This window comes from Delphinus delphis, chromosome 2 (assembly GCF_949987515.2).
Source record: "Delphinus delphis chromosome 2, mDelDel1.2, whole genome shotgun sequence".
Taxonomy (NCBI): domain Eukaryota; kingdom Metazoa; phylum Chordata; class Mammalia; order Artiodactyla; family Delphinidae; genus Delphinus; species Delphinus delphis.
This window is the reverse complement of record NC_082684.1, coordinates 162,088,531-162,112,751: the sequence shown is the minus strand read 5'-3', so window position 1 is coordinate 162,112,751 and position 24,221 is coordinate 162,088,531. Positions and strand designations below refer to the sequence as shown.

The 24,221-nt window shown below is 36.3% G+C and overlaps 1 protein-coding gene across 18 annotated transcripts in view; it reads left to right on the top strand.

Moving 5' to 3' along the window:
* The window catches only part of CCDC7 (coiled-coil domain containing 7), a 300,965-nt gene that overhangs the window by 108,264 nt on the left and 168,480 nt on the right, over positions 1-24,221 (top strand). For 15 of the 18 annotated variants that reach the window (XM_060006163.1, XM_060006164.1, XM_060006166.1 and 12 more), the window contains 2 exons: positions 13,890-14,000; positions 19,517-19,627. The exons of 1 other annotated variant lie outside the window; for it this stretch is intronic. In XM_060006163.1, coding sequence (XP_059862146.1) covers positions 13,890-14,000; positions 19,517-19,627 — 222 coding nt within the window. The remainder of the gene's footprint in view (positions 1-13,889; positions 14,001-19,516; positions 19,628-24,221) is intronic. 2 more of the 18 variants (XM_060006176.1, XM_060006171.1) reach the window with 1 other exon arrangement.

The window sequence follows — 24,221 nt, the reverse complement described above, 5'->3', positions numbered from 1 at the left end:
TCTGAGATAAGTGTCTTATAGTTTTCAGTGTGCAGATATTTGACCTCCTTGGTTAAATTTATTCATAGGTACTTTATTCTTTTTTATGGCTTTTTATTGAAATATAATTGGTTAATATATAACATTAATTTCAAATATACAACATAATGATTTTTTAATTTAAATTTTTTTATTGAATTATAGTTGATTTACAATGTTATGTTAGTTTCTGGTGTACAGCAAAGTGATTCAGATATATATATATATATGTGTGTGTATGTGTATACACACATACACACACATATATTCTTTTCTTTTTTAATCTATTTTATTTATTTATTTTTGACTGTGTTGGGTCTTCATTGCTGTGCACAGGCTTTCTCTAGTTGCAGTGAGTGGGGGCTGCTCTTCATTGTGGTGCACGGGCTTCTCATTGCAGTGTGCAGGTTTCTCATCATGGTGGCTTCTCTTGTTGTGGAGCACAGGCTCTTGATGTGTGGGCTTCAGTAGTTGCAGCACGCGAGCTCAGTAGTTGTGGCTCACAGGCTCTAGAGCACAGTTCAGTAGTTGTGGCACATGGGCTTAGTTGCTTCGCAGCATGTGGCATCTTCCCAGACCAGGGCTCGAACCCATGTCCCGCATTGGCAGGCGGATTCTCAACCACTGCGCCACCAGGGAAGCCCCACACATATATCCTTTTTCAGATTCTTTTCCATTATAGGTTATTATAAGATATTGAACATAGTTCCTTGTGCTATACAGTTAGCCCTTGTTTTTGGCAGTACACGGGCCTCTCACTGTTGTGGCCTCTCACGTTACGGAGCACAGGCTCCGGATGTGCAGGCTCAGCAGCCATGGCTCACGGGCCCAGCCGCTCCGCGGCATGTGGGATCTTCCCGGACCGGGGCATGAACCCATGTCCCCTGCATCGGCAGGCAGACTGTCAACCACTGTGCCACCAAGGAAGCCCAGTTAGCCCTTTTTTATCTATTTTATGTATAGTAATGTGTATCTACTAATCCCAAATTCCAAATTTATCTCTCCCTGCCTTTTCTCTTTGTTAACCATAAGTTTGTTTTCCATGTCTGTGAGTCTGTTTCTGTTTTGTAAATAAGTTCATTTGTATCATTTTAAAAGATTACACAAATAAGTAAGATCATATGATATTTGTCTTTCTCTGTCTGACTTACTTCACTTAGTATGATAATCTGTAGGTCCATCCATGTTGCTACAAATGGCATTATTTCATTCTTTTTTTATGACTGATATTCCATTGTGTGTGTGTGTGTGTGTGTGTGCGCACGCGCGCATACATATATGCACACCACCTCTTTATCCATTCTGTCGATGGACATTTAGGTTGCTTCCATGTCTTGGCTGTTGTAAATAGTGCTGGTGTGAACATTGGGGTCCATGTATCTTTTTGAATTAGAGTTTTTGTCCTTTCCAGATATATGCCCAGGAGTGTGATTGCTAGATCATATGGTAACTCTATTTTTAGTTTTTGAAGGGTCCTCCAGACTGTTCTCCATAGTGGCTTTACCAGTTTACATTCCCACCAACAGTGTAGGAGGGTTCCCTTTTCTCCACACCCTCTCCAGCATTTATTATTTGTAGACTTTTTGATGATGGCCACTTTGACTGATGTGATGTGATACCTCATTGTAGTTTTGATTTGCATTTCTCTAGTAATTAACAGTGTTGAATATCTTTTTCTGTGTGTTGTGGCCATCTGTATAACTTCTTTGAAGAAATGTCTATTTAGGTCTTCTGCCCTTTTTTGATTAGCTTGTTTGGTTTTTTGATATTAAGCTATATGAGCTGTTTATATATTTTGGAAATTAATCCTGTGTTGCTTGCATCGTTTGCAAATATTTTCTCCCATCCTGTAGGTTGTGTATTCATTTGGTTTATGGTTTCCTTTACTATGCAGAGACTTTCAAATTTAATTAGGTCCCATTTGTTTATTTTTGCTTTTATTTCCATTACTGTAGAAGACAGATCCAGAAAAATATTGATGCAATTTATGTCAGAGAGTGTTCTGCCCATATTTTCCTCTAGGAGTTTTATAAATAGTATCCAGTCTTACATTTAGGTCTTTAACAACATAATGATTTGATATTTGTGTATATTGTGAAATGATCACCACAATATGTCTAGTTAACATCCATCACCATGCATAGTTACAAAACATTTTTTCTTGTGGTGAGGACTTTAAAAATCTACTCTCTTAGCACACTTTCAGATATTGAATACAGTATTTTAATTATAGTCATCATGCTGTACATTATGTTGTGGTTTTGATTTGCATTTCTCTAATGATTAGTGATGTTGAGACTCTTTTCATATACCTTTTGGCCATCTGTATATCTTTTTAGGAAAAATATCTATTCAGATCCTCTGCCCATTTTTTAATCAGATTAGTTTTTGTTGTTTTGCTATTGAGTTGTATGAGTTTTTCACATATATTACATATTAACCCCTTATCAGATACATGATTTGCAAATATTTTCTCTCATTTGATAGGTTGCCCTTTTGTTTTGTTGTTGGATTTTTGCTTTGCCAGAGCATTCCAGTTTGATGTAGTCCTACTTGTTTATATTTGCTTTTTTTGCCTTTGATATTATTGTCAAACCGCAAAAATCATTTCCAAGACCAATGTCAAGGAGCTTACTGCCTATGTTTTCTTCTAGGAGTTTTATCATTTTAGGTCTTACATCAAGTTTTGAGTTAATTGTGTATGGTGTAAGATGGTAGTCAATTTCATTCTTTTGCACATGGCTTTCCAGTTTTCCCAGCATCATTTATTGAAGAGACTGTCCTTTTCCCATTGTATATTCTTGGTTCCTTTGTCATAAATTAATTGACCATATATGTGTGGGTTTGTTCTACTTTCCCTTTTGGCTTGTTTTTGATTCACTGGTTGTTTAAAAGTGTGTATTTAGATTCCACATCTTTGTGAATTCTCCAATTTTTTTGCTATTAATTTCTGTCTTTTTAATATTTATTTATTTATTTGGCTGCCCTGTGTCTTAGTTGTGGCATGCAAGATCTTTGTTGCTGTGTGTGAGATCTTCGTTGTGGCATGTGGGATCTTTTTAGTTGCGGCATGCAGGATCTTTTAGTTGCGGTACACAGGATGTTCGTTGCGGCATGTGGGATTTTCGTCATGGCATGCGGGCTCTTAGTTGCAGCCTGTGAGATCCAGTTCCCTGACCAGGGATTGAACCCAGGCCCCCTGCATTGGGAGCACTGAATCTTAATCACTGGACCACCAGGGACCTCCCTTTGCTATTAATTTGTGGTGTCATGCCACTGTGGTAGGAAAATCTACTTGAAGATTTCAGTCTTCTTAGATTTGTTAAGACTTGTTTTTGACCTAACATGTAATCTATCCTAGAGATGGTTCTGTGTGTACTTAAGAATAATGTGTATTCTGCTGCTGGGTGAAATGTATGTACGTTTGTTGGACTAATAGCGGTGTTGAAATCCTCAACAACTTTATAGAGTTGTTTTCCAGAGACTTTTTTTGTTCCTTTTTTGGGGTCATATTTCCCTGTTTCTTGTTGTTCCTCGACACCTGTGTTGCTATCCACATATTTGAAAAAACTATTTCCTCTCCTTCTCTTTACAGACTGGCTTTCTATTGTTTATTTTCTTGACCGATTTTCTTTAATTTATTTATTTGTTATTCAGGTATGATTAACATATAAGACTTCTGTTTCCTTTATTTTCACCCTCTTACACCCCGCAGCTTTATTGAGATATAATTGACATGTAACATTTTGTAAGTTTAAGGAATAAAACATGGTAATCATACACACATATATTGCAAAATAATTGCCACAATAAGGTTAGTTAACACATCAATCATCTGAAATATTTTTTGTGGTAAGAACATTTAAGATCTACTCTTTTAATAACTTTCAAGTATGTAATACACTGTCATTAACTATAGTCACCAGGCTGTACATTAGCTCCTCAGAACTTATTTATCTTATACCTGGAAATGTGTACTCTTTGGCCAATATCTTCCCATTTCCCCCACTTACAAGCCCATGGTAACCACCATTTTACTCTTGGTTTCTGTGAGTTTGGTTTCTATGATGTTAATATGGGCTTGTCATATAGCTTTTATTATGTTGAGGGATGTTTCTTCTATGCTCAATTTGTTGAGAACTTTTCTTGTAGTATTCTTATCTGGCTTTGGTATCAGGGTAATGCTGACCTCATAAAATGAATTAGGGAGTGTTTTCTCATCTTCAGTTTTTGGAAAACTTTTTGAAGGGTTGGTATTAATTCTTCTCTAAATGTTTCATAGAATTCACCAGTAAACCATCTAACCCTGGGTTTTTCTTTGATGGGAGGTTTTTATTACTGATTCAGTCTCCTTAGTATTAATTGGTTTGTTCAGATTTTCTGTTTCTCCATGATTCAGTGTTGATAGACTGTATGTTTCTTGTAATTTATCAGTTTCTTCTTGATTATCCAATGGTGATGTACAGTTTTTATAGTATTCTTATCTTTTTTATTTCTGTGGTGTCCATTATAATTTCTCCTCTTTGATTTTTTATTTGCTTGAGTCTTTGTTTTATTATTTCTCAGTTGAAAGGTTTCTCAATTTTGTTTAACTTTAAAAAAAAACAGCTGTTACTTTATTGATTTTTGTATTATTCTTCTAGTCTCTTTCTGCTTTGATATTTATTTCCTTTCTTCTGATAACTTTGGGCTTGGATTTTTTTCTTCTTTTTCTAGTACTTAGTTGTAAAGTTAGGTTGTTTGAGATCTTTTTTCTAAATATAGATGTTTATTACTTTAAACTTCCTTCTTAGAACTGCTTTTGATGCATCCCATAAATTTTGGCATGTTGTTTTTATTTTCTTTTTTTTCAAGATAATTTTTTATTTTATCTCCATTTGTTCTTTGACTCACTGGTTATTTGAGAGTGTATTGTTTGATTTGCTCTTACCTGTGAATTTTCCAGTTTTTCTCCTGTTATTGATTTCTTTTCTGCAACCATTGGGTTCAGAAAACATACTTGGTATGATTTCAGTGTTCTTAAATTTGCTAAAATTTGTTTTGTTACCTATCATATGATCTACTCTGGAGAATGTTCTGTGTGTTCTTGAAAAGCATGTATATTCTGCTGCTGCTATTGGTGGAATGTTTTGTATATGTCTGTTAGAGCTCGTTGGTCTAACGTATAGTTCAAATTCAATGTTTCCTTATTGATTTTCTGTCTAGATGATCTATCCATTGTTGAAAGTGATGTGTTGAAGTGCCCTTCTTCAACAGAACTATTTTCTCTTTTTTCCCTTCAGATCTGTTAGTATTGCTTAACATGTTTAGGTGCTCTGATGTTGGGAGCATTTATATTTATTGTTTTATTTTCTTGATGAATTGACCCCTTTATCATCATATAATTACCTTCTTTGTCTCTTGTTACAGTTTTTGAGTTAAAGTCTATTTTGTCTGATATGAGTATAGCTATACCTGCTCTTTTGGTGTCCATGTTGCATAGAATGTCTTCTTCATCTTTTCACTTTGAGCCTATGTGTCCTTAAAGATGAAGTGAGTCTCATGGAGGCAGCATGTAGTTGAATCTTATTTTTTTATTTATCCACTCAGCCACTTTGAACATTTTGATTAGTGAATTTATTCCATTTACATTTAAAATATTTATTGAGAGGCAAGGACTTGCTAATGTGTCTTATTGTTTTCTGGTTATTTTGTATTTCCCATGTTCTTTTCTTCCTCTCTTGCTGCCTCCCTTTGTGAATTAATGATTGTCTGTAGTGGTACACTTTGATTCCCTTTTCTTTATTTTTTATGTATCAACTGTAGGATTTTGCTTGTCATTTTCATGAGGCTTACATAAAACATATTGCAGATATAACAATCTTTTTAAGCTGATAATGTCTTAGCTTTGATTACATATAGAAATGCTACCCTTCTACTACCCCCCAATATTTTATGTTTTTGATGTAACAGTTTACCTCTTTTTGTATTATGTATCCATTATCAAATTATTATAACTATACTTATTTTTAATAATTTTGTCCTGTAACTTTCATACTAGAGCTGAGTGATTAACACACCACCATATTACAGTATTAGAGTTTTCTGAGTTTGCCTATATATCTATCTTTATTAGTGTTATTATATGTTCATGTGTTACTAATTAGCATTCTTTCATTTCACGTTGAATAACTTTTTTTTAGCATTTCTAATGTAATGCAAGTCTAGTGATGATTGACTTCCTCAGCTTTTGTTTGTCTGTGACAGTTTATCCTTCAGTTTTGACAGATATCTTTACCAGTTAAAATATTCTTGGTTGCAAGTTTTTTTTTTTTTCTTTCAGAACTCTGAATATATTATCCCTCTATCTTCTGGCCCACAAGGCTTCTGCTGTGAAATCCACAGATAGCCTTATGAGGACTCCCTTGTATATGAGGAATTTTTTTTTTCTATTGCTGGCTTTAAAATTCTCTATTTGTCTTTGATTTTAGACATTATTTAGATAATGTCTTAGAAATGATCATTTGGGGTTGAAATTTTGGGGTGACTTATTAGCTCATGAACCTGGATGTCCAAATCTCTCTCCAGATGGGACGTTCTCAACCATTACTTTAAAATAAGCTTTCTACCCTTTCTCCCACTCTTCTCCTGAAATTCCAATAATGCATAGATTCTTTTAATGGTATACCATAGTTCAGGTAGGCTTTCTTCAGTCTTTCTTATTCTTTTGTTGTTGTTGTTTTCCTTTTACTGGATAATTTAAAACAATCCATCTTCTACTTCACAGTTTTTTTTTCTTTAGCTTGATCCATTCTGATGTTGATGCTCTTTATTATATCTTTCATTTCATTAATTGTATTCTTCAGCTCCAGAATTTCTGTTTGATTCTCTACTATGTTTTCTGTCACTCTGTTAAACTTCTTATTATGTTCATGTGTTGTTTTCCTGATTTTATTGGATTGTCTGTGTTTTCTTGTGGCTCACTGAGATTCCTTAAACATTTTTTTTGAATTATCTTTCAGGCTAAGTGTAGATATTCATTTCTTTGGGGTTGGTTACTAGAGAATTATTTGTTTCTTTGATGGCGTCATGTTTCCTTGATTTTTCATATACCTTGGCATCTTGCTTTCCTGGCTTTGCATTTGAATAAGCAGGCCCCTCCTTCAGTCTTTACTTATTGGCTTAATGAGAGACATACCTTCATATGTCCAATCTGCTTGGTATTCTGGGGCTTTCTCAGGCTTTTTCTAGGGATGTGCCTGCTCCACACTTCTTGTCACGTTTTTAGGGAGGGGGAATTCTTAAGATTATATGCCTTCTCTCAGTCCTACAAAGCCAGGCTATGTGCTGACACCCTCCCATTTGTTTACTTTCCCCAGAGTGGTGCTGAATGATAAAATTTTATGTGCTTCCTCCCAATATGGCAGAATTGAGGAAGCTTTCTGAACATGCTCACTATCTACAAAGGCTCAATCTTGCTCCCGCTGAGTGTACACAAAGTGATCCAGCCATGTGGGGGGTGTGTGTATGTGTGTGTGTGTGTGAGGTACACTTAGTGTTGATGGTGCCACGGCAACTTGAGGGTATCCACAGGTGAGGCTTTCCCGGTGGCTTGTGGATGGGCTTCCTGATGATTCCACAAAGTGGTTAGTAGGATTAACATCCCTCTGATGCCTCCAAGAGTCCTGGATGCTGTTCTCCAAGCACCTCCCTACCTTCTAGTTTTTCAGTAAACCTCACCTTTCTGGATAGGATAAGAAAGAAGTCGGGCTCTTTGGCAGCATCCTGAATAGCTGGGAAAGCCAGTCACTCACTCACATGCTCTCACTTTCTCCCATGGGAGAAATCATAGGCCAAGAAAGTCTCTCTTGGAACTGAGCTTTGCTTCCTTGGAGTGATGTGGTTAAAGAGAAACTAGTCTTCTTATCCTCTTTATTGCATCAAATCTTGGATTTTTGTTGTTGTAGTTGCTCCAACACTGTGCCGGAACTTCTCTGCTATACTCCCAGACTTCCACAAAGACACTTTCATCTGTGGGTAATTGTAAAACTTAGTGTCCTTTGGGGAAAAGAGGGTAGAAAAGTCTTATTTTGCCATTTTGATGATATCACTCCTCTGTTTTCTTATTGATATTTTGTTTGGATGTTCTATCCATTATTGAAAATGGGTATTGAAATCCACTGTTGTGGATTTCAGCTGTCAATGTTTGCTTCATATGTTTGGAGGTTCTGATATTGGGTGCACATATATTTATAAGTGTCATATCTTCTTGATGAATTGGCCCTTTTACTATTATATGATGTCCTTCTTTGTATCTTTTGATAGTTTTTGTTTTAAAGTCTGTTTTGTCTGATACAAGTTTTGTCACTCTTTCTCTCACTTAGTTAGCATTTTTATGGAATATCTTTTTCATTACTTCACTTTCAGCCTGTTTATGTCTTTAAACATAAAGTTATTTTCTTATAGATGGCATATAGATGGGTCTTTAAAAAATTGATTCAATTTTTAAAAATTGGTATCTTTTTGTGTGTGTGTGTGTGTGTGTGTGTGTGTGTGTGTGTGTCAAAAATAGGTATCTTTTGACTGGGGAGTGTATTTTTAAAGTCATTATTGATAGGGAAAGATTTACTCTGATCATTTTGTTAATTTTTTGGGTCTCTTTTTAGCTTTCTGTCTCTGTTTTCCTCTCTTGCTCTTTCCTTTTTGTTCTATTGATTTTTAAAAATTTTCATTTTCATTACTTTCTTATTTTTTCCTACATATCTTTTATAGATATTTTCTTTGTGGTTACTATAGGGCTTACATAAAGCATTCTATAGTTATAACAGTCTATTTTATATTGACAACAATTTGATTTCAATTTCACACAATAACTCTACTGTTTTACTCTCCTTTTAATGTTCTTGTTGTCACAAATTATATCTTTTTTATATTTTGTGTTTATTAACATGTTTTTATAGTCTGTGTTTTGTATACTTTTGTGTTTCTGTTTAGATTCCATTAATTTCAGTTTGAACGACTCTCTCTGGTATTCCTTACAGGGCAGGTCTAGTGGTGGTAAGCTCTCAAGCTTTTGTTTATCTGGGAAAGTCTTTATTTTTGCTTTGTTTTTTAAGAATTGTTTTGCTGGATAGAGTATTATTAGTTGGCAGGACTTTTTTTTCTTTCAGCACTTTTAATATATCATCCCACTCCTTTGTTGTCTTCAGGGTTTCTGCTGAGTAATCTGTTGGTAGTATTGTAGGGGTTCCTTGTATGTGAGAAGTCACTTTTCTCTTACTGATTTCAAAATTCTCTCTTTGTTTTAGACTTCTGATGCTTCGATTATAATGTACCTTGGTGTGAAATTCTTTAGGTTTCCTTTTTGGAGACATTTAGGTTTCTTCAAACGGGGTATCAATTTTATCTCCCAGATTTGGGGAGTTTTAAGCGATTATTTTCAAATAAACTTTCTTTCCCTTTCTGTCTTCTTCTGAGACTCTGTAATGTGTATACTGGTTTGTTTTATAATGTACCATTTGTCCTTTCAGTTCTTTACTTTTTCATTTTTATCTTTTTTCTTTCTATGATAGGATAATTTCAAATGACCTGTCTTCAAGTTTGCTGACTCTTTCTTCTGTTTTATCAAATCTCGTATTGAACCCCTCTACTGAATTTTAAATTTCAGTTGTTGTATTTTTTAGCTCCAAAATTTGTGTGGTGTTTTTTAAAGTATTTTCTATCTCTTTGTTGAAATACTCATTTTGTTCTTGCAACATTTTACTGAGGTAGTTAAGAGTTTCTATGATGGGCATTTTGAAATCTTTGTCAGGTAATTCATATACATACATTTCTTTAAGACAAGTTTCTGGAGCCTTTTATTGGGCCATGTTTCTTTCTTCTTGCTCCTTGACACTATGTATTAATGTCTGCACATGTGAAAAATCTACCACCTCTCTACAGACTGGATTCATACAGAGGAAAACCTTCTCCATTCAGCCAGGCTAGAGGTTCTGGAAACCTGTCACACCTATTGTGTTGATGTGTCTTCCCTGGACTTGTGTATGTAAATTCTTAATTAGAAGGGGTTCTCTTTTTTACAGGAGTTCATGATCTCTTGCTCCCTCTGGTATCTCTCTGCTGTTCTGCAGACCCTGTGGAGCAGCAGCCTACCACCCAACTCTTGTTTGTTTGTTGGTTTTGTTTTCACAAGTCCCCAGGCTTGTAGTGTATGTGGAGGCTGGTCAGTGCTCTGAGAGATACAAGACAGATAACAGTCCCTTGGCATAGTTCTTTGAAAAGTCTGAACATTGGACATATATTTGAGTCTTCTCCTTCCTTCCCCAGGGAGAATATTGAAACTGTTTTCTCAAACGCATTGTTCTGAGCTGGGGAGAGGAGCTTTGACTTTTGAGTGCATACTAGTCTAAACTGTCATCTTTGTTCTTAGTGGTCCCTAAACAACTAGAATATTCTGGGTCCCATTAGTACATCAAGACAGGCAATACAGAAGCTAGGGCCTCAGGCATCCCCCTGAAAAGCTGAAATGTGGGTGAATGTTCCAATTCTTTTCCTCCCCAGGAAGAAGCTGGGATTGGGGGGGGGGGGTTGCCTGCTTGTATACCAGCTCATATTGAATGTATACTCATTGAGTGTATACTAGCTCATATTATCACCTTTGTTTTCAGCAGCTCCCAACCTTAGGCCCTTTCCTCTCAGTGTTGAGATTCAATCCAGACAGAAACCAGTCCCACAGTAGCCCCCCAAAAAGTCTGAGCTTTGGACACATGTTTTAGTCCTTTTTTTCACTTCCCAGGGGCAAGCTGGGAGCTGACATTTTCCTCCTGATTAGTGGTGCTGAGATAGGAGGAAGAATTATTGCTAGAGGGCATCACAAATTTACCTTCTGGCTTCTGTGTTGCTGGTTCATCTTCAACCCATTCTGCAGGAACCTCTCACCTGGTCTCTGCATTTCTCACAAAGAGAATTGGTCCTTGTATTGTTGTTGAATTGGTATCTCCATGGGGAGGAGAGTCTAGGGTTTTCTGTTCTGCCATCTTCCTGATGTCACCATCTTGACTTCTTAACTTAGATGTGGCCATGTGATTTCCTTAGGTCAGTTTAGCATGAATTGGTCATGTGTGGAAGCATTAGGGGCCAGTGTGTGCTTCCCTTCATTCTCTCTTTTCCTTTGCTGCTGTGGCTAGGAATGTTGCAGATAGTAAGATTTATATCAGCCCTAGTTCCAAAGTGATAATGTTGAGCAGAACCTCTAGGTAAACTTTAATGAACATGGAGTAGGGACAGGAAATAGATCTTTGTATTTAAGCCACTGGAATTTTACAGTTGTTTGTTACTTCAACATAATCTCACCTATCTCAGTTTATACAGTTTGCAATGATACAATCATAAATGATATGGCCGATTTTTTGTTCTGTTCTTCTTTAGTTTGGGCATCAGGGTACTGTTAACATTGTAAAATGAAATGGAGAAAAATGTGTCTTTTTCTAAATTTTTTATAGGTTATATAGCATAGATATTCTGTAATCCTTGATGGTTTCATAGACATTTCCCCTAAAACTCTTTAGCCTTATGACATTTTTAGCAGTAGATTTTCAGTATTTTCCCCTGAGGATATTAGTCTATTCAAGTTTTTTTGTATTTCATTAAATATATTTGGTAATATATTTTGTGAGAACGTTATTTACTTTGTCTAGACTTATATCACTTTTGATACAAAGATATATAAAATATTGTCTTATAATTTTAAAATATCTTCTATTTTCTATAGTTATATTCTTTTTGTATTTCTTGTATTTACTGGAAGAAGTAAAAGTAGTAGTTTAGAGCTCAGGCTCTGGAGCTGAACTTCTTGGGTATGAATTCAAGCTCAGCCAGTTATTAATCATATAACTTTGGTTAAACTAATTACCTTCTCTGTCCCTCAGTTTTCTCATGTACAGATGAAGGAATAATATTTTGTGCTTCAAAGAATCATTTTGATAATTAAGACATAAACTTGAGAACTTAAAGTGGTCCCGGACATTTTCACAAGTTTCTGATGGAATCCAACGTAGTTCCTTCCCTTTTAAAAAATTTAGCTTTTTACAGAACAATAACAACACTGATAACAATAGTACTGTGTTATTGACAGGCTTCTAATGCTTCTTCAAATCCCAGAGCAATCATTCTCCTGAAATCAGAGTAGACAGAAATCATGAATTCTAATTCTAACTGGTGAATAGTAGACTGTGCCCTTGGCACTCTCTTCTTTTAAACTTCTAATTAAATTACTTTGTATGATTTTATAACTCATACTATTCTTCTTTTTTTAGTTCTAAGTTTATCCTAGCATTAGCAAGTAGGAATTTATCCAAGATAATTACTGTGGCTTTATGACATGACCCTAGTACTAGTAGTCATTGAGAAATTCCCTACTGTTTAGTTTAGTATGACAAGATGTCCCATGCTGTCTTGCCCATTTCCTGTCTTGCACGTTTCCTGTCTCATAGCTGGAATCAGCTCTTTTTCCTAGGAGCCGTGATTTTTTTTAATGGGAAATGTTATTAGAAACCAAGATCTGAAAACTAATTGTGCCCATCGGTACTGGGGTAGCTTTGAGGTACATTGAGCAGTCAGACTAGAAAATACAAATACACGTGTGTGTCTATATGTGTATATATATATTTATGTACACATACATATACATATTCATACATACATATACCTACAAACACACACATGTGTGTATGTGCATGCATATATACATAGACATATTTAGAAATTATGAGTTTCTTACAGATACTTTCAATTCTAATCTATCCCCTCAAGGCTTGTTCTTGCCTTCTTCCACTTCTGTGTGCATGTCCCTTCTTTCATAGTGTAAATCCTGACTTCGCACAACATCAGCCTATTTACTTGTTTGCTCAATCCTGTAAAACTCTAAAAATGTTTTAGAACTGACTGATTAGCTTATACCATTAGAAAAACAAACCATGTAAAATATTTCATGATTTTATTTCTCTTACCCAAGATTGAGATTGTAGTCCTGTATTCATGAGTTAGTTGGATTAGTGCCTTTTTAATTTAAGTTCAGTTGATTTATTTCTTAAGTTGCTTTCCTGTTTAGTGCACTCGTCATATCCTTGTTAATATAATTTTTTGGAATATATAGAATATCAACCTACTTTCAAAAGAGACCAAGAGAGAGAGAGAGGGAGAGGGAGAGGGAGGGACGGAGAGAGAGAGAGAGAGAGATCATCTTTTCCTGAATCCCCTCCCCTACATTCCCCAGTTTACCCCTTCTGTTGCAAGTAACCATCTATTATATCGTTTTCTGGTTTATTATTTCTGTATTTCATTTTGTAAATGTAAGTGTCTCTATTTTTCTTAATTTTCCCCCTTCCCCTTCTTTCTTACCTCAGAGGTAATATGCTAGATATCTGCTTTTTCACTTTTATTTTTCACTTAACATTCTTTCTTGGAAATTCTTTCATGTCAGTTTCTAGAAAACTTATTCATTTTTACAGCTGTATATATATAGTTTATAGTATATTTCTTAGGTTATTCAAGCAATAGTCTGTGAATATTTAGCTGGTTTTGAATATTATGCAATTACAAATGATGCTGTGATAAGTAACCTTGTGCATATATGTCTTCATTGTTTGGCCTATGATTGTAACCTGAAGTATAAATAACCGAAGAAAACTAGAGACTAATAGAAATATATTCAAAACACTCATTAAAACTTTTCTCACAATTTTCATGTCATACCTAGCATTATGGTAATTTATTTTTAACTTTATCAAAATGAAAGAAAGTTCTGCTGTACACTTGTATAAAGTTGAAGTTTAGGTATTTCACAATAGATACATATTTTCTATTCAGTGGGCTAAACGCATTTCTTGATGTAGGTTATGATGAAGCATCAGATGAAAAGCTTATGCTTAACCATCAGGATTCAGTGTCAAAACGCCAAACACAAGTAAAGAAACAAAGAACTTTCAAAAGGGAAAGACTCTCTAGTAAGTACAATAATTATAAATAACTTCATATTATTTTAAATTAAACTCATCAGAAGATCTTTTTTCTTTGCTTCCTGAAGATAATATCTCAGCATATGTTTTGCAGAAATTTTACATGTTGATTTTTTTTTTTTTTTTTTTTTTGCGGTACACGGGCCTCACTGTTGTGGCCTCTCCCATTGTGGAGCACAGGCTCCCGACGCGCAGGCTCAGCGGCCATGGCTCACGGGCCCAGTTGCTCTGCGGCATGTGGGATCTTCCCGGACCAGGGCACGAACCCGTGTCCCCTGCATCGGCAGGCGGACTCTCAACCACTGCGCCACCAGGGAAGCCATACATGTTGATTTAAAGTATGAATACCCTAAGACAACTAGAGAGCAAAACTGAAATTATTGATACAATTTGGTTGGAATTTCTGATCATAAGACTATTTCATTCTCAGTATCCATTAAGGGCAATAATAGGTCAATAGTTGTCTCACTAAGGCTGTGTACCTTTCAGCCAACCTGGGAAATTTCTGCTCCAAAAGATCAGTGGGTGCCTCTCACCTATGTCAGTGTCTTTTTGCTATAGGCTTCGATGGGTGAAAAGAGGTCAGTAACTTAAAAACCAAATGGGGATCAGGTGGGTCCGAGGGAAGGCAGCTTGAATGGCCTGATGGAAGTCCTCCAGAGCATCCTGTTGGTTGGGTCTCCACTCAGAGGTAATAGCCTTTATGCTAACCCCACAGATATGTGCCATCAAACCCCTGTGGGCAGAATGCAAATGTGTTAGTACTCAGAGGGTCCCATCAATATTCAGACTTTTTTTTTTTTTATAATTTGGGGAAGGGAGGGCCAAAAGATATGCAAACATCTCCTCTAGAGTAAGATTTTTATCTGCTACCCTGGAATTTCACTTGGATACTAAGTCCTTGTCTATATTAATGACCTAGCCATGTTGCCACATATGGATCAACAGGGTGTGCAGTCCTGTGGGATGGTGCCTTTGCCTGGGCCCACCAGAAGGATGTCATCAATATAGTAGAAAGCTATTATTCCCTCTGTGAGTGGGACTTTTTCTAAGACATGCTCTATCCATTGAAGATAGGCAGATGGGGAATTTAGGGAGCCCTGTGGAAGGACATTAGTGGCATATTTCAATTAATTCTACATAAGGGTGAACTGATCCTGGTCATTTGCATGAAGAAGGTTGCTGAAAAGAGAGTTCAAGTTGTTGGTTGCTGTATACCAAGTTCCTTCACCTTGGGCAATAGCTTCTGTGACAGTCACAGTGCCAGGTTGGTACTAACACTCTGTGCAGCCTTAATTACTTAGTCTGTAGGCACCTGATGTTTTGTGCACAGGCCTGTTAAATGGAGAAATAGTCTATGGAATTTGTTGGCTTCTTTAAGCTCAGCAACAAGGGCAGTTATTTCTTTTTTACACCCAGGGAGTCAATATTGCTTTTGGTAGATATGGGCACTAGGTTCTGGTAGTTGGGTCGCTCAAGATCTTCCACCTGCCCCATTAAAATATCCTAACTGCAGCAAATCCCGTCACAACATGAGAGTGGATGCGAGTGGTGGGTCACATAAATAATACATCTATACCGACAATATATTCAGTAGTAGAGGCCATAGCAATGCACTGTACGGTAGTGTGGCCTGGAAAAGGTTTCTGTTTGTGATGGTGGCCCCAAACCAGACAGCATTATCTCTTTTCCCCTCATCTTGGTGCCAGGGCCTGTGGGGATTACAGTTATCAGTGTACCGCCATCCAGAAGGCCCAAGAAATGTAATTCTCGCCTGCCTGCAATTGTACTGGAATAGGCCCTCATATATCTTCACTGGGGATGTAAGAACCTTGGTATAACCCTATCTTGTTTTTTATTTATTTTTATTTATTTATTTTTTTTTGTGGTATGCGGGCCTCTCACTGTTGTGGCCTCTCTTGTTGCGGAGCACAGGCTCCGGACGCGCAGGCTCAGCGGCCATGGCCCACGGGCCTAGCCACTCCGCAGCATGTGGGATCTTCCCGAACCGGGGCGCGAACCCGTGTCCCCTGCATCAGCAGGCGGACTCTCAACCACTGCGCCACCAGGGAAGCCCTTGTTTTTTATTTTTGAAAGCTGTGATCAGGGTCAGTGTATGTGGAGTTCTTTGATCCATCTCAGAATTCACTGATAAAGGTAGCGAGAATAGCACTTGCATTATTCATAGCGGCCACCACAAAGTGGACTGTAGTGGGGCTACATGCTGGGTCCTCATGGCCCATCATCTAACAATGAGTATCTTGGTGGAGAGCATTAATTTGCTGCTTTCAGACCCCACTGTATGGTAATCAGGCCCATAGATTTTTAGGTAAGGTCATTGCCCATAACATCCAGTAGAGGGAGCATTATTACCATTTTTACATCACTTTTTCTTTCTGGGCAGCAATTTCTGCATGCCTGAAAATTTGCCAATTAGGATCTGACTGTGTCACAACTGACTGACACAACTTATGAGGAAATTTGATTGAGCTTGATAACCAATAGGATTCACAAAAGTGAACTTAGAAATCTGAGTCTGGTAAGACCCAAGTCTAAGTTCTCTCCAGGTCACTGGGCAAAGTGATTCCAAAGTCCTATACATTCTTTTATATTAAAGGCATGAGTCTCGGTGTCAGGACTTAGAACTAACAATAGTCATAGAGTATAACTCAGCTTTCAGGGTCTCTGATGACTTTTAGGTCTGTCTCTGGAGAACCATAGCCATTAGCTAGGGAATTGGTTCCCTAGCTCTCTTAAGAGTCCCTCTGTTAGATCTCTAATTTGACTCATCAGTGGAACTTGACCAGAGTTTGGAGGCTAAAGTGAAGGTCCAATGTTCCCTTCAAACTGAAAGTCTTATTTAACAATTTGTGAGAACTTTCTAAGGTGCTCTGTGGCCTCCACCAGCACTTTCTGAGGCTCACAGGCTAAGTGTCCCATTGGATCCTCACACTCTTGCAGTTGATCCATTTGCAAAGTCCAAGGGTGGCCCAAATCTTCTCTCACACCTCCTAAAAGTGCTTTGTAGGATCTACAGCATTATATTGATCACTTTGCTCACTGTACCGGTTTCTCAGAGAGCTAGAGAGCTGCCGGTTGTCAAGTTGGCCAATTAAGATAACAAACTAAACAAAGTAAAATTCTGCCTTTTTTCACTTACTCTGATAGTATAAGCAAGGATCTAAACAGAAAAGGGCTGAAGCTCTACCAGTCTTCCATTTTCCCCACAGAACAGCACTAGGCAAGGGTCAGGTGTATCATTATAGACAGGAGAGAGTGGGGGCAACATCTCACTGCCCCAAACAAAAGGCTCCTGCTGTTTTAAGGACACTGGGCCCAGGGGAAGGATGAGGAGGCAGAGTTTGGAGCAGATAAGTACTTTACACCGAATCAGACTGAGAACAGTGTCTTCCAGGTCTATCTTTAAGGTGGCGTAGGTAGAGGCATCTGAACAGTACAGGTTCAGTACATCTGAACCTCTGAATGGAGGTTCCTAGGCCAGAATGCAGATAAATGTAAGATCATGGTCATCTAGAAGTGGAGGTTAAGGGTCAGCCTGACTGCAGCTACTTCTAGTGCCTGCAGTGTATACATCAAGTCAGTGTGGGGTTGGAAGCTTTTCCCTGTAAGAACTGCCAGGTAGGTTTGTAATTGCTTATGGGGCTGAAAGATCATATACAGGGTTTTGACTTGCAGTTGGAACCTCAGTGTATGTATACACACACACACACACACACACACACACACACACACACACACATTCATACGTACCTATACCTACATACACATAAAAGTGAACATATATATGCATATACACATACATAGGCATATTTAGAAATATGAGTTCTTACAGGCACCTTCAATTCCAGTTAATATCCCTAGGGCTTGTTTTTGCCTGCCTTCATTTTATATGTGGATGTCCTTCCACAGTGAGAATCCTGACTTTGAGCAACATCAACACATTTATATATTCACTCCATCCTATAATACTTCTAAAATTGTTTCAGTCACTTAGCTGATACTAGGGAAAAAACCTACTAAATTTTTTGTGATTTTTTTTTTTTTGCATCCCACTCTCTTGCCTAAGACTGAGAGTATATGTCAAATACTGTTGATGAACTACTTGGATTTGTGCTTATTTTTTTCCTGCAGTAGGTTGATTAAGGTTGCTTCCAACGTTAGTCTTTTTATTTTTTACTTTAGTTTTATTTTTGGAATATGTAAAACATGACCCTTTTCTAAAAGTAATAAATATGCAAAAATATATATAAAGCATCATTTCTTTCTTATTCCTTCCCTACATTCCTTAGTCCTCACCCTCCTTTAGTAGGTATCCAACTAAATTGTTTTTTGGTTTGTCTTTTCTGTGTTTCATTGAAAAAATAACTTTTTTTCCTCTTTATGTATTTATTTCTTATGTCCCTTTCTTTCTTTTACCAAAGGTGAAAAAGATAGCATGCTAGATATTCTTTTTTTTTTGTGGTATGCGGGCCTCTCACTGTTGTGGCCTCTCCCATTGCGGAGCGCAGGCTCAGCGGCCATGGCTCACGGGCCTAGACGCTCCGCAGCATGTGCGATCTTCCCGGACTGGGACACGAACCCGTGTCCCTGCATCGGCAGGCAGACTCTCAACCACTGCGCCACCAGGGAAGCCCTAGATATTCTTTATTTCAGTTTTTTTTTCGTTTATTGTTGCCTCCTAGAAATCCCTCCAGTTCGTTTTATAGAGACCTTTTGCATTTCTTTTACAGTAGTAGGTACACTTGTTATACTACATCATATACCATAATTTATACTTCACCGTAGTTTATAATATATACTTTAATTTATTCAACCAATCTTCTATGCTTATATATTTTGCTGCTTTTAGCTATTTTGCAATTACACATAATATTGTAATGAAACACTTGTACTTACACATTTTCTTTTTTTTTTTTAAGAAGTCAACATAGGTTTGTGTTTTTCTTTAACATCATTATTGGAGTATAATTGCTTTACAATGGTGTGTTAGTTTCTGCTTTATAACAAAGTGAATCAGCTATACATATACATATATCCCCATATCTCCTCCCTCTTGTGTCTCCCTCCCACCCTCCCTGTCCCACCCCTCTAGGTGGTCACAAAGCACTGAGCTGATCTCCCTGTGCTGTGCGGCTGCTTCCCACTAGCTATCTATTTTACATGGGGTAGTATGTACACAATTTCATTGTTTGGCCTATAAATATGTATTTACCTAAAGTATAAATAACACAAGAAAACTAGAGACTAATATAAAACATATTTGATGTCTAGGAATGTTTATGAAACACTGAGACTGTTTCACCATACATCTATCAAAAATGATCTCACAATTTTCATGTGGATCTAGCATTGTGGCAATTTACTTAAAACTTTATAAAAATGAGAGAAGATGCTGCTGCATAATTATTATAAATTTGAAATTAGAGATTTCACAATAAATCTATTTTCCCATTTAAGTGGAGTGAATGTATCTCTTTTTGAAGCTCATGATAAAGTACCAGATAAGAAGCTTATGCATGAGAATCAAGATTCAGTGTCAAAAATCCCACAGCAAGTAAAGAAAGAAAGAAATCTCAGAAGGGAAGGACACACTAGTAAGTATAGTAATTATAGAAAATTTTTAAATATTTTAAATTAAACTCATCAAATGAGCTTTTTTGTTTGGTTCATGGATATGTATTTGGGCATGTATTTTATTTTATTTTATTTTTTAAATTAAGTTAAGTCAATTTATTTATTTTTAATTTTTTGGCCTCGCTGCATGGCATGTGGGCTCTTAGTTCCCCAACCAGGGATCAAAGCCGCGCCCCCTGCAGTAGAAGTGCAGAGTCTTAACCACAGGACCAGCAGGGAAGTCCTGGGCATATACTTCATAGAAAATTTCTACTTTGACCTAAAGTGTTAATACCCTAAGATAATTAGAGAACAGAAACAAAAGTATTGATACCTTTTGATTGAGATTTCTAGTACTAAGATTATTTTAAGGCCTTGGGTTATGTACTCAGTATGATTCAATAACAGACCATCAACTGACTCTTAAAGGGTGTACACTTCTGAGCTCTCTCCAGGAGATTTGGGTCCATAAGTTCAGCAGTTAACTCTGACATGTCTGTGGCAGTGTCCTTTAGTCATAGCCCATAGTTCGTGAACAAAGAGGTGCTGAGACCTGTAACTCAAACAGGAGATGTGGATCACAGGGACCAAAGGGAATGGTCAAATTCAACATCATGAGATTTTTCCATATGTTTTCTTCAAGAAATTTTATAGTTTTAGGTCTTAAGTTTCAGTCTTTAACCCATTTTGAATTAATTTTTGTGTATGATGTAAGGTAAACATCCAACTTTATTGTTTTACATGTAGATATCAGTTTATTCACCTATTTCTTGGAGACACTGTTCTTTCCCCATTGATTGTTCTTGACACCCTTATTAAAGGTCATCAACTATACATGTGAGGGTCTAAGCTCTTTAATCTATTCCATTGGTCTGTATGTCTGTCTTTATGCCCCTACCACACTATTTTGATTACCTGTGCTTTGTAATATGTTTTGAAATTAGTAAATGCTAGAGGTATAAATTCGTTATTCTTTTTCAAGATGTTTTGGCTATTTGGGATCCTTTGAGATCCTGTATAAATTTTAGCATGCGTTTTTCTATTTCTTCTGTAAAAAATGCACTTGGATTTTTATAGGGATTACACTGAATCTGTAGATTGCTATGGGTAGTACTGAGACCTTAACTATATTAAGTTTTCAAATCCAGGAACATGGGATGTTTTTTCATTTATTTGTCTCTTCTTTAATTTCTTTCAGCAGTGTTTTTTTTAATTAATTTTTATTGGAGTATAGTTGCTTTACAATGTTGTATTAGTTTCTACTCTACAGAAAAGTGAATCAGCTATACGTATACATATATCCCCTCCTTTTTGGATTTCCTTCTCATTTAGGTCACCCCAGTGCATTTAGTAGCGTTCCCTGTACTATACAGTAGGTTCTCATTAGTTGTCTATTTTATACATAGTATCAATAGTGTATATATGTCAATCCCAGTCTCCCAATTCATCCCATCCCCTTCCATTCCCCCTTCGTATCCATACATTTGTTCGCGAGTCTGTGTCTCTGTTTCTGCTTTGCAAATAAGATCATCTATACCATTTTTCTAGATTCCACATATATGCGTTAATATATGATATTTGTTTTTCTCTTTCTGGCTTCACTTTCATGTTGTGGCTATCGTCAATAGTGCTGCACTGAACATTGGGGTGCATATAGCTCTTTGAATTTTGTTTTTCTCTGGGTATATGCCCAGTAGTGGAATTGCTGGGTCATATGGTAGTTATATTTTTAGTCTTTTAAGGAGCCTCCATACTTTTCTCCATCATGGCTGTATCAATTTACATTCCCACCAACAATGCAAGAGGGTTCCCTTTTCTCCACACCCTCTTCAGCATTTACTGTTTGTAGATTTTTTTGATGATGGCCATTCTGACCAATGTGAGGTGATACCTCATTGTAGTTTTGATTTGCATTTCTCTAATAATTAGTGATGTTGAGCATCTTTTCATTTGTTTGTTGGGCATTTGTATGTCTTCTTTGGAGAAATGTCTATTTAGGTCTCCATTTTTTGATTGGGTCATTTTTTGATATTGAGCTGCATAAGCTGTTTGTATATTTTGGTGATTAATCCTTTGTCAGTTGCTTCATTTACAAATATCTTTTCCCATTCTGAGTGTTGTCTTTTCATCTTGTTTATGGATTCCTTTGCTGTGCAAAGGTTTTAAGTTTAATTAGGTCCCATTTGTTTATTTTTGTTTTTATTTCCATTTCTCTAGGAGGTGGGTCAAAAAAGATCTCACTGTGATTTATGTCAAAGAATGTTCTGCCTATGTTTTCCTCTAAGAGTTTTATAGTGTATGACCTTACGTTTAGGTCTTTAATCCATTTTGAGTTTATTTTTTTGTTATGGTGTTCTAATTTCATTCTTTCACATGTAGCTGTCCGTTTTCCGAGCACGACTTATTGAAGAGGCTGTCTTTTCTCCATTGTGTATTCTTGCCTCCTTTGTCATAGGTTAGGTGACCATAGGTGCATGGGTTTATCTCTGGGCTTTCTATCCTATTCCATTGATCTATATTTATGTTTTTTTGCCAGTACCATGCTGTCTTGATTACGGTGGCTTTGTAGTATAGTCTGAAGACAAGGAGCCTGATTTCTCTGGCTCCGTTTTATTTTATTTTTATTTTTTTACTGTTCCTTTTTTTTCTGGCTCTGTTTTTCTTTCTCAAGATTGCTTTGGCTATTTGGGGTCTTTTGTGTTTCCATACAAATTGCAAAATTTTTTGTTCTAGTTCTGTGAAAAATACCATTGGTAATTTGATAGGGATTGCATTGAATCTGTAGATTGCTTTGTGTAGTATAGTCATTTTCACAATATTGATTCTTCCAATCCAAGAACATGGTATATCTCTCCATCTGTATCATCTTTGATTTCTTTCATCAGTACTTTATAGTTTTGCATGCACAGGTCTTTTGCCTCCTTAGGTAGGTTGATTTCAGCAGTGTTTTATAGTTTTCAGTGTACATGCCTTTTGCCTCCTTGGTTAAGTTTATTCCTACATATTTTATTATTTTTGATGAATTGTTTTCATAGTTTACTTTTCATATTGTACATTAATAGTTTGTAAAAATGTAACTGATTTTTACATGTTGATTTTGTACCCTGAAACTTTGCTGAATTCATTTATTAATTCTCCTGGGGGTTTTTTTGTGTGTGTATGCATGTGTGAATCTTTAGGGTTTTCTATGTATAAGGACATTTTATCTATGAACAGATAATTTTACTTCTTCCTTTCTAATTTTTATATCTCGTATTTCTTTTTTTGCCCAGTTGCTGTTGTTAGGACTTCTAGTACTGTGTTGAATAGAAGTGGTGAGAGTGGGCATCCTTGCCTTATTTTTGATCTCAAAGGAAGTTTTTAGTTTTTCATCACTGAGTGTGATGTTAGCTGTGGGCTTTGCTTATATAGTCTTTATTATATGTGGGTATTTTGCTTTTAATCTTAGTTTGTTGAGTGTTTTGTTTAATCATAAAAGGATGTTTAATTTTCTGTATCAGCTGAGATGGTCATGTGTGTTTTTTTTTTTCCTTCATGCTATTAATATGATGTGTCACATTAATTGATTTTCATGTATTAAATCAACCTTGCATTCCAGGAATAAATCCCACTTGGATGTGGTATTTAATCCTTTTAGTGAGCTCTTGAATTCTGTTTGCTAGTATATTGTTGAGTTTTGCATCTGTGTTCATCAGGTATACTGGCCTGTAATTTTCCTTTCATATAATCCCTTTGTCTGACTTTGGTATCAGGTTAATACTGGCTTCATAGAATGAGTTTAAAAGTTTTCCTATTCATTTCTTTGGATGAGTTTGATGAGGACTAGTGTTAGTTTTGTTGTTGTTAATGTTTGGTAGCATTCTGCAGTGAAGCTGTCTGGTCCTGGGTTTCTATCTGTCGGGAGGTTTTTGATTACTGATTTAATCTACTAGTTACTGTTCTTTCAGATATTCTGTTTATTCATGATTCAGTTAGTAGGTTGTGTTTCTTAGAATTCATTTTTTTCTAGGTATTTCAGATAGTTGGCATACAGTTCATAATGTTCTCTTATAATAATTTTTATTCCTATGGCATTGGTTGTAATGCCTCTTCTTTCATTTCTTATTTAATTATTTGAGTCTTTTCCCTTTTTTCTTAGCTAATGTAACTAAATGTTTTCAATTTTGTTGGTCTTTTCAAAAAACCAACTCCTGGTTTTATTCATTTTCTTTATTGTTTTTCTCTTCTCTGTTTCACTTACCTCTGCTCTAATCTTTATTATTTCCTTCCTTCTGCTATCTTTGGGTATAGTTTTATCTTCTTTTTCTAGTTCCTTGAGTTGTAAAGTTAGGTTGTTTATTTGAAATATTTCTTCTTTTTTAATGTAAGCATTCATAGCTATAAATTTTCCTCTTAGCACTGCTTTCATTGCATTGCATATATTTTGTTATGTTGTGTTTTCATTTTCATTTGTCTCAAGATAATTTCTAATTTCTCTCGCAATTTCTACTTCACCCATTGTTTTTTTTGAGAATATATTTTTATATTTCCCACATATTTGTGGATTTTCAAGTGTTTCTGCTACTGTTAATTTCT